The sequence below is a fragment of the Vespa mandarinia genome, chromosome 7 (assembly GCF_050613455.1).
Source record: "Vespa mandarinia isolate Hongniang chromosome 7, ASM5061345v1, whole genome shotgun sequence".
Lineage (NCBI taxonomy): Eukaryota > Metazoa > Arthropoda > Insecta > Hymenoptera > Vespidae > Vespa > Vespa mandarinia.
Genome location: NC_140816.1, coordinates 6,595,706 through 6,607,587, shown reverse-complemented (window position 1 = coordinate 6,607,587; position 11,882 = coordinate 6,595,706). Strand labels below are relative to the sequence as shown.

General features: G+C 30.6%; 1 protein-coding gene across 11 annotated transcripts in view; it reads right to left on the bottom strand.

Annotated features, from left to right (window-relative positions):
- Nucleotides 1–117: 117 nt before the first annotated feature.
- The window catches only part of LOC118440532 (uncharacterized), a 41,202-nt gene continuing 29,437 nt past the window's right edge, over nt 118–11,882 (bottom strand). For 10 of the 11 annotated variants that reach the window (XM_035863708.2, XM_035863710.2, XM_035863702.2 and 7 more), the window contains 11 exons: nt 10,880–11,139; nt 9,740–9,803; nt 9,037–9,132; nt 8,812–8,912; nt 8,488–8,619; nt 8,193–8,366; nt 6,164–8,068; nt 5,872–6,022; nt 5,663–5,785; nt 5,108–5,509; nt 118–4,483 (listed from right to left, as the gene is read on the bottom strand). In XM_035863708.2, the coding sequence (XP_035719601.1) occupies nt 4,440–4,483; nt 5,108–5,509; nt 5,663–5,785; nt 5,872–6,022; nt 6,164–8,068; nt 8,193–8,366; nt 8,488–8,619; nt 8,812–8,912; nt 9,037–9,132; nt 9,740–9,803; nt 10,880–11,139 (3,452 nt within the window). In that variant the 3' untranslated portion in view covers nt 118–4,439. Of the gene's footprint in view, nt 4,520–5,107; nt 5,510–5,662; nt 5,786–5,871; nt 6,023–6,163; nt 8,069–8,192; nt 8,367–8,487; nt 8,620–8,811; nt 8,913–9,036; nt 9,133–9,739; nt 9,804–10,879; nt 11,140–11,882 lie in introns of all 11 variants that reach the window. The other variant, XM_035863706.2, reaches the window with a different exon arrangement.

Below are 11,882 nucleotides of genomic sequence, written 5' to 3'. Positions count from 1 at the left end.
TTTTTTCTTTTATTTTTGTTTTATATATCGTTAAGTTATATCCGAGTGATTTTTGTGCACTAATTAGTGTATTGAAAGAAAGTCTTGGGCAAAATAAGATAATATTAACACGGTAACAATAGTAAATTAATTTTAATCGTATACATTTTACATATTTTTTCTACTTTCTTTAGATTTTAATGTTGTTCTAAGAAAAATAAAAAAAAATATCTATTTGAATCGTTAGAATTATAACAGATATAAAAGAAAATTTTTAAAACTAAGGTAAATTATAGTCTGATTTATGATGAACTTTGTAAAGAATATATTGCATAACGGTATTCCATAATACATTATGGATTATATTGGGCCGTCATAAATATTTGTTTCATATCTTTGTATTTTTTTTTCTTCTGTAAAATGATAAAGGATAACTAATCAAATTTATATTTCTTTTTTCTTTCCATTTACTTTTTCTTTTTTTTTTTTTTTTTTTTTTTTTGTATCTCACATGCATTTGCACAGTATCTTCCTTATATAAGTCTTATGACTTGTGTTTATTGTAATGATATTACAATTTAATTATGAATAATTATATAAGAACGCATTCGTTAATTGCATCTAACTTATTAGCTATCTACAATTAACATTATAGAAAATACATAGTGACTTTCTTGTTGCTCAACGAACTCATTCATTACATACAAATTGTTTTTCGTTAATTGACTTTTCGAATACTGCAAATCGTATATAAATTTTGTCCCTCTTTAATGAGTAGTTTTATAGCGATAAAGATTATGAAAACACCAATAACTATGCACAGAGCATTATATGAATCATGTATGGAGTAATTTATTTTGTTTATGAGATTTGTTTTATTTATGAACTGTGTTCATCAATGTCTATGTAACGATTTTAATGATGTCTCAAAGTACAATATGATTTTTATCGAATGCCAAAGTATAATATTTCTATAATTCTTTATAAATGATTATATTAGTAAAATATGTTTATCCAATTAATTTCAACTGTTTTATGGAATAATGTAAAAGATTGCTCACGAAATAATTTTAAATCTAATCTGCATAGTCTGTTTCTATATTTCTGCATTATATATATATATATATATATATATTAATTTATATATATATAAATCCCATAAACAATTGTCACTACACTTAGTAAATTAAAATCTGACAGTCATAGATATCAAATAATTAATTCTGAACTTATATGCATTTACTCAGTATCGTATACAGTCTTCACAAAACATTTGCTGAAAGTTTGATTCAGCAATATGACTAAACTATCTTATATAACTAAATGATCATTGTTCGACAAGAAAATTACAGGAGACATGATTATTCTTTGATAGCAATTAGTCTGCACACTTGAACAATGAGACATAGATAATGCTGTTTTTCGAATTGTGAAATTTATGTGCACTGTCGTATATAAAATTCATTATTATAATGGTAATATTCACATGTTTATATAATTTTATAATAAAGGTGGACACAACACATTTGACATAAATTATTTATATAAATGTAAAGAGTTATACCAAATTTTTAATTACAAAATAAAACATATTATACGCATACATCTTCACATATGCATAACACAATTTATTCTGATTTTATCATAGAAAGTGGTGTGCACAATGTTTTTTTCTCTTTTTCTTTTTTTTTCTTTTTTTGATAATAAAAAAAATTCTTGGCATTTTCATCCTTATGAAATTTTTTATGCGATGCTGAAATGGGAAGATAATTATATACCATAGAGGGTAATTTGTATATCTATATGGCATAAAATTTTCAAAAAGTAGTAATTGGACAGAATGGTCATGTAACTCCAGGCAATTTTAATTAATTATTATTTCCACAATGAATTTTTGGTTAGTCCCATTTCATTGGTCTATTGATTAAGACAAATATCTTAAGAGTTAGAAAATGAATTTTTTTCAATGAAATCTTTGTCCATGCTTTCTCTTGCTTTCTTCATGTATATCATATACATATAATGTTAGTTCGATATTTGAAAGACTAGTAGTTTTATAATATATTTAATTGTTAATGTTTGTTACTGCAATCATTCATTGATGCAATGTCTAACCATGCTGCATTAACAATAAAAAAAATTAAAAATCTATATGGAAGCAAGCAAGGATAAATTAAAATGAGTTTATTCCAATAAAATATAATAAATTTTTTTTTCTAATAACATGAACTTCTTGCATCTAATATAGATAAGGTACATCAAAAGCACTAGCAGACTTTGCATCAAAACAGAATGAACATTTTATTGGAGAAGATCAGCTAAGCATTGTAAGATTTTATTTTGGGAAATGGATATTCTACTTATTGTGTAGGTCAATGATTATAGCAATTATTAGTTTGATTAATCATTAATTCATAAAATGTATTTCACTGAATTTCAGTGATGTAATAGTATAGTTACTTTACTTTCAGACAAGTCGAAGAATGGCAGGTTATAGCAATACACAAAGAGAATTTCAAGTTCTCCATGGTGTAATTTTTACTCATGATTGTTTATAACAGCTACACTATATAATAGTTATATTAATGATTGTTAATAAAAAAAATTTTTTAAATAATCTTATGCAGACACATAGGTACATAAGGGCAATTTAACTGTAATTTCATCATGCTATGGTTAATGTAATTTGTACTAAAAAATTTAATGCTTCAACGTCAATTTTACAAACATTTTGCATGTCATATATTATACTTAATTCATGTACTGCAGATTTAACATTGATAACATTTTCTTTTTTTTTTTATTGCTAAGAAATCATCAAAACAATAATTTGCTAATTAATGTCAAGATGAATCATATTAGTCTCACTATAATCTATACTTCAAATATCTATCTACACGAACATCTTCAAGAGATACTGTCTGTAATTACAATAATGATGAAACTATGACAATGAAAATGGTCAATGAAATCAATGAAGATAATGTAGTATAGTTATAGCTAATAATTAGCATAGTTGACTCTTAAATATACTTTTTACAATGTATACTACCTCGGAACAATGTATACTTCCAGCGGAATGTCTACCAACTTTTCTATCTTCATCATTTGGATGATAAAAGGAAATATTTTTCCCAAGTTGAGTATATGTTTATTAAAACCAGCTCAAATAGCTTTTAGTTTTGTTTTTTTTCTTTTTTTGGTTTTTCTTTTTTTTTTTTTTTTAATGTTAGATGCTACCTTTCAATTTTAAGAAATAAAATGAACTTGCTTCTCGTGTATGATTTAATTTTAATATATATATATAATATATATATATATATATATATATATATATATATATATATTTATAATGAAAGAATTTATAATTTTAAATTGCACCAAAAGAATTCCTAAATAATCAATTAAATAAAGTAGTGGAAACTGACCATGAATATGAATGATATTACTCGGCTTTTTGCACAATTATTATTATTATTTTTTTTTAATAATTAAAAGTTATCTAACTATAATGAACGAAGATATCGCGCTTCGCTTTTCTCAATCTAAATCTTTCTTTAATCGTCTATTTCTATAACGTCGAGAGTTTCTCTACCAGTCTTTTCTTCTTCTCCATATCTAGGCTTTTTTAAAATCGTCATATTGAACCCTGTGTATGACTGTGTATAATTTTATTTTAAATCCTTAGTAAACACACGAGCATATCATATCTGACTTGAGCCACGCGGGCGCACTAAGTTTTTTTTTCGCCAGATTCATATTAGCGTATCTTAGCAAAATTTGGCGTATGGCACAAATTAATGTGGCACGCACATTATGTTACCACTTAGTATTCTTAGTGAGAACATATTTCTTTTTTTTTTCTTTTTCTTTTTTACTTTTCTTCCATATAGGCGCAGGGAAGACTTTAATATATTATCACTCGTTATTTTCTTCCTTTGTTCAGTCATCTTTATGATCGTATTTCTTTCTAATTTGATATTTAATATTTTCAATGTTAAATCTTAACAATGTGCAAATATTTATATGTAATACTTGAAACTGATAAACGTTAAAACTTATGGCTTTTGATTTATTCATGTAGAAGGAAAAAAGTAATATCGCGGTGTAACGATTATAATAATTTCAATACGATCATCATTATAACTTTTCGCACACAATGAAAATAGAATTCCGTTAAAGCCTTCTTTTTTTCTTTTCTTTTTTTTTTTTTTTTTGTTTTTTTTTTTGTTTTTTGCGTAAGAACAAACGTTGAAATTTTGGCTGAGTTTATATAACTTGCACTTGCCCGTGTTTTCACATCATAGGTCAGAAGAATACTTGCATCTTTTCGATCTTTCAATTCAAGAACCAAGTGTCATCAGCGGAGCACTGGTACTTTGTAGAAAGAGTTGCATCGTGTCGTCGATCGTTGTTGATGTTGGTGGTACCATGGTTGATTCTTCTTTTTCTACCATAAGCTAAAGTCTCCAGAGGCTGGATCTTCGGGCTCCTGATGCTGATCCTGTCATACATAGATAGCGATTCCGTCAGATCCAACCTACGATGGATTTCCTATTCTTACGAATGTGCATAATCTCAATCATGGGGCCTTATTAATAATAATAATCGTAATGATGTTCATAACGTGACAATGAGAATTAATAATAATAGTAATAATAATAATAATAGTAATAATAATAATAATAATAATAATAATAATAATAACAATAATAAAAAATATTAAATAATAAATAAATAATAATAAAAATGATGATGATAAAGATGATGACGATGATAAGATGATGACGTTTATGGTTACTTCTCAAATCTAACCATTATATTTTTTAATAATGATAAATAGTCAAAAAATATTGCCTCCCGAAAGATGAAAAAGAAAAAATAAAAGAAAAGAAAAGAAATCAAAATAAATAGTAAAATAAGTGAGTATTATCTTGATATATCTTTCTCTTAGAAAATAACTGTAACGCGTGCGGGGACTTGTACTATACATTTCTTCTTTTCTCTCTCTCTCTCTCTCTCTCTCTCTCTCACTCTCACTCCCTCTTTCTCACTCTCTCTCTCTCTCCTTTCTCTCACTCTCTCTCAATTCCTGTATCTAAATCCCTTTATCTATGGTTGTACCGACCAGCATGAGAAGCGGCAACCATCTCTATGGGCAGAGAACCTCGTCGTTTTACGAGAGGTTCAGGAATAGAATCTCTCTTTCCAAGTTCTCTCTTCCATTTATGGGACGTTCCAATGTCATTTCCTTCGACGATACCTCCTGCGAACATCTCTGGTCCACCGCTACTTCTTCTTTTTAAGACTTTCTTCCGGTTACGTGGTTTCCCATTGACGTTACTCTTGTTAAATAATTCTCGTCTTAACTCTGATATATCTGCTGGTATGGAACCTCTTCTAGGTGATGGCATACCAGGAACAGAAGCAATACTATCAAATGCTCTGTTTGTTCCATTATTGTTACTACTTTCTGTATTATTGTTATTGTTATTGTTATTATTGATCAGCGGGAAATTTTCTCTTTCATCTGAAAAAGCAAAAAAGAAACAAAAATTCATTGTGATTAAACGAGACATAAATGCGCGTGTACATATACATATATACATGAACACACACACACACACATATATATATATATATGTATTTGTGAAAGTTAGAAGAATAAATTTTTGTTACACACTGGGTAAAGAAAACACATTGCCAAGAATATTTCTCAATGTAGCTTCCTGCGGAAGACTAGCTCTTCTGGGTGCGGGAAGATTTTCTTCTCGTGGTCCCAATGCTAAACGATTGAATCCTCCTTCTAAATATAATAAAAAAGTATTTCTTAAATAATTTAAATTTTCGTAAGAGATTTATACGATAAATTTTATGGAACGATTATAATACTTGTTAAATTATCTTGATGCCTAGTAATGTCGGCTGGTACGGAACCACGTCTGCAACTATGATCTACTTTTTGTGGCATAGAAATCATTGTGAAATCATCTAGTCTTGATAATAATGCAACTGGAGCTGATCCACGTCTCTTTTCCCAGCCCTAAACATATTTACAGATAACAATATTCGTTTTATGATTTTCCCTTCTTTTCTCGAATCTTTCATTTTTCCTTTTTACTTTTTACTTTTTATTATAATTTTGTTATTATATATATATAGTGCGATCCAATGATAAACTTACCTGACTATTTCTTCGAGATAAAGAGATATTTTTTCCGGATTCTTCGAAGCCTCGTGGATCGACGTTCTCTTTCATTTGCACATCGAAACTTAGTTTGGCGATCTTGAAAACTTTCTCCCTCACATAATCAGAATCCTTTTTATTAGTTGAGGTTAAACTTTCACCAGTCGAATCACCGATACTCCTTCTTGGTTCACTACTACTATCGCTCGAAGAGGATACACTTTGAACCCGTGGAGGTGAGTCGGGAGGACTGCCAATGAAAAATTTATGAGTGCTAAGCTCAGAAGATACAGGTATCGCAGTGAATCGTCTACCAGTATTATCAGTCAACGGTTTGGGCTCGGTTACAGGGGTTGAATATCTACGTAATTCCGAATCCGTGTTTTTAATTTTAATATGATGAGTTAACGTATAGTGTTCCGATATTTTGCTCGCCAAAATAGTTCGTATTTCATCAGACGGTAACTTCGTCGGACTAGGCTTAATCTCGATGTTGGATTCTATCTTTTGTATATCACCGATCGAATCCTTATTGCTGTGGGAGCCAGTTAAAGAAGCATAAAATACTTCGGTAGAGTCAGATCCCTGAGCCGAAGATGGTCGTTTATGTCGATGTTTCGAATTCGTTTCGTCGTTACGAACGATTTGCATGGAGTGACGCCTTGGATATTCAGCATTAAGATTAGACTCTAATTTTTGTCTATTTAATTCTGCGAAAGCCGAGGTTCTCTTTCTGCATAATATATCAGACGAAAGAGATTCTCTCGATGACTTAATGCCAGTTGTTTTCTTAAATGAAATTACATCCATGTCTAGAATCGGAGGTGTTCCACAGCGGCCACCGGAACAAGATTTATCTTTTGTAGGACTCGAAGAAGAACTGGAAATACTATCGGCCTCCATTAAAATCTGCGTGTAACATTGAGACAATTCTGCCGTTGTTGACATATATCTCATTCTAGCGTATGGTTGCAATGGCGGGAAGGTTTGTTGTCTTGTCAATTGTTTCGTTTGCGTAGCAACTTTCTGATTGTCTGATTGAAGGACCGTACTTAATCTCGATGCTTCGGTACTATTGGTTATACTAGCTATACTAGGCTCCGGTAATAGATTTTCAGCACTGACAGGTCTCTCAACGACAGTAGATTTTTCCGACGATTCTCCTCCTATAATACTCGTTTTTGACGATAACAATGACAATGTACTAGGTTCCAAAGGATTTTGTTCCTTTAATTTAATCGTATGATTCTTCAATTTACAGTGTTCGCTTGGAAAACTATCTCTCCTGTCTGTATTTCGAATCGATAGGGATAATGGTTTCGATACGCTAAGAGGTACAGAATGACGTCTACCGACTCGACCGAATATTGTTTTCCCTGGCAAACTGGACCTTTTAGTACCTTGTATGTATGACGTTGGAATTAATAAATCTATGCTACCTGAATCATCATCCCCGGTGATTTCTTCCCCAGAACTAATAACATCTATTTCCTCCAATTCCGAAATTTCTGTTTCCGTATCTTCGGCGGTTTCTTGGGCTATAAGTGTTTCCCATTTTTTCTGATTACTACGTAGATATTCCATCAAGGAAACGCTTAAACCATCACCAAGAAAACGATGCCATTCTTCATAAAGAGGCGTAACGACGAATTTGAAAAATCCAACTTGAATCTTTGGAATACTTGTCGAGTGTCGATCGCACAATGGCGTTACTGGTAAATTAAGGCGACGTTCGTAATCACCTTGTCGAAAGAATTCTTCGCAGACTTTATAGGACCATTTCCTTGATATATCCCAGGGCCTACATGGATTCGATATATCGGCACATTTTAATGCTATCTGCAATATGAAATGACGATCCTCGGATTTCTTCATATCAAGAATATTTTCATCCAGATAATGCTGGAAAAATGAAAGAGGGCGGATTGTCAAATATCTTTATCATCTCTCTCTCTCTCTCTCTCTCTCTCTCTCTCTCTTTTTTGCTCTCTTGATATTCGATACGAAATGTAAATAAAGGATTTACCCTAAAACATGTAAGGAATTCCTGTTGCCTCGTGATATCTGTAGCCAAAATCAACGAACTGATATGATGTTGAAGTTCCGATTTTATTTCACCTGGTAATTGATCGGAAACACCGCTTTCTATAAGACATCCGATGGCGGACCTCCAGTGATGATTCTCCAGAACCGACGTATTCTGAAGACAATGAGCGAAGATTTCACGTATATTGTGGAATACACTGGATATTCTGCAACGACGAATCGTCGAAATTCGTTTTATACATTTTTATTTCCCTATTATGGAGAATCATTTTCACCTGATATAATGCAGCCAGATGATTACTCGTTGCGACTAAGAACGGTTGATTAACACCTGGATGATCCAAATCGTGGGTTACCGCAGCTATCAAGGAAGCCATAATTTCTAAATGGGTTAAGTGCGTTCGAATCTGCAATTCCATGGCATAGATAGATCAAATTATCGTTATCCTTTCGTTGGCTGGAAATGTGATAGAAAAAGAAGGAAGAGGGGAAGAAAAAAACAGAAAAAAGAAAAAAAGAAAGAAAGAGAAAAAGAAATGGAAAAAAAAAAAAACAAAAAGATTCAAAGTTTCGTTGAGAGCAATTAGGGATATACTCACTTTTTCCTCTTGGAGGAAACAATGCATCGCCTGAGTAACATCCGTGGCGTGTATACTGTTGTGGTAAGGATTTGTACTGTGATAACCCTCTTCGATAAAAGCTTCAATTGCAAAATTGCAAGTAACCAAGACGATTAATAAAAAAGAAGATAAAGTCACATTTCATAAATAATCTTTTAATCTTTATAATTATTTTCATAATGATCAATATCATTTAATTCTTACCGAAGAGTTTCCAAACCGTAACGACATCTAAATTAAAATATTCAAGGAGCCCGTACCAATGAAATAGATGAACGCATAATACTGGCAGAGAACGTCCTGAAAAATCAAATACCGTATATAATATTACGAAGATAGAATTACGAAAATGTATGCTGTTATTCATGCTTTTTATAAATTTAGACTTTTGTTATAGAAATGACATTATACTACAAATAAAAATAGATCGATATTAAGTTGTTACGTAAAAATGATATATTATGTTCTTAGAAATGTTTAACTGAAAATAAATATTTGATACGATATATATATATATATATACACATATATCAGAGGTTAAGCATTTTTCACTGAAAAAGGGCATTTCATCTTAATTTAATACTACTGAAGGGAAACTTGTGAGTTCTAAGAAACATTCAATAAATATTTTTACATTTTAAACGAATTCGGTAATACATTTTAATCATTATCTTTTATAATCATTTTATTTATTTATTTTTTATTACTCTTTTTTTCCTTTTCTTTTTTTTTTTTTTCAATATCCGACGAAACGACGGATACTTTTAAAGCGTGCCCCGTGTTAAGCCACCTTCCGACATATGTAATATTACATGAAATGCAATGAAATTTTCTAATAAATTTTATTTCAAGATGTAGCTCGAAGAAAATCATATGAAAGAAAAAGCAATTTTCGCACGTCACTCACCACCCGTAACTGTTTCCAACGTGAAAGCGTTAAATCGCCAGTTTCCGGCTTTTTGCAAAATACACTGTAAGAAATAATCAAAAAAAGAAAAAAATAAAAGAAAAAAAGAAAAAAAAAATAAAGTGTCAGAGTTTGAATAGACAGAGATAGATATATGATTGATTAATAATAGAGAGAAAAGAACAAAGAATTAAAGTAAGTACATGGACGAGAGGGAATGGGAGTGGGGAACATAGTGGGATGCTATGCGTGTACGATATATAAAAAGATCTTGTAATTGTGATAATATCGCAATTACTCGTTACGAGTAATTAGTAATTAGTAATTAATAAGTCTTGTCGAGAGAATCGCATGTCATCGTTGATAGGGAATTAGACGTTTTTTTAGTACTCGAATGCTCGCGAGGATGAATTGTTACGCGATGATGGAGTGGGGGTATAGAAGGGATGGACGGACGTGTGGGGAAAAGGAGGGGAGACGGTGGTAAGGGAAGTATAATGTAATTAATACTAATTACGTGGTATACATTTACATAGATATCTCGCTACGCTGATAAAAAACAAATGTCATATTTTATTTTTTTTTTCTTATTTTCTTTTTTCTTTTTTTTCCTTATTTTTTTTTTTTTTTATTTCTTTTTTCTTTTCATTAATCAAAGACTTTTAATAAGGCAAAACTCTCTGTGCGAAGTAAAAGGTACGTTCAAAGTGTAAATATATATATATACATATATATATATATATACACATAAACGTACACAGTAGGATGAATAATTACAACTTTTTGCTTGCTCTATATTAGTAGTGTGCGTAACAAAGTGAAAAAAAAAGAAACAAAAAAAAAAGATAAAAAAAAATGAAATTATATTTACTACAGTTGCATTTAACGAGCATCTCGAGAAGTTATATTACTATAGTGAGGAGTGTGGTGTGTATACAGATGGAAAAGCTTGGGTGTTTGAGAGAGAAAGAGATAAAGATAAAGGGTGGGAGAAAGAGAAAAAAGGAATGAGAGAGAGAGAAAGAGAGAGAGAGAGAGAGAGAGAGAGAGAGAGAGAGAGAGAGAGAAAGAGAGAGAGAGAGAAAGAGAGAGAGAGAGAAAGAGAAAGATAGAAAGAAAGAAAATGATAATATGACCAACCTGAACTAAACCATGAAAAATGTCATCCAATATAGCCGGTTCTTGATTGAGAGATCTTGTAACGAGTCTTTTACGTCGTCTTTTATGCATCGTTAAAAATTTGCCGGTACGTTTTATCCTGGATAGTGTAATGTCCAAACTATCTAATAAAATTCGGTCGACGTCCGACAAACGTCTCGTGGATGCTGCTTCCGGTTTCTCAGATAGTAATGTGGCATCATCATCGGTCAGCTCAATGGTCGTTGGTAATGTGGCATCTTCTGTTCTCATAATATACAACATAATACGTTCATTGTATAAAATCGATATTAATACTTGATCTATAATATATGATCTATTATGTAAGTATAAATAATCGATTTATAGTGAAGGAAGATAGATATATTTTAATGTTCGAAGAAAATTTTTATAATTATGATAATTTAATTAATTTATATTAATTAAACAATTGTATATTGATTTTGTGTTTGTGTGCATATGTGTGTGTGTGTGTGTGTGTGTAATACTCAAATATTCTATAAACAATATTGTACTATAAATATTATTATTGTACTGTAAACAATATTGTATTGTAAATATTGTGCATACAACACACACACACACACACACACACATATATATATATATAATATTACATATATAATATTGTTTGCACAATATTTATAGTATAATGTATATGGTAGAATAAAAATAAAATATATGTAATAGTATGTAAAGTATGATTATAGTATATGATATACATAAATAATATCACTATATATTAAGTCAAAGTTATAAAAACTAGAAACATCATAATCGACCTACGTCTGTCATTTGTGAACAATTGATCGAATGTGAATCATAGAGTAGGCCACTCTAATAAGAATTAACAACCCACGCGCACATAAAACACTTTGTACGAAACGATTACGTATTACATATTTATATCAATTCTATTTAACAAATTATTATTATCATCGATAAATCTGTTAAGAAAACTTTTCTTTTCTTCGAATATATATGT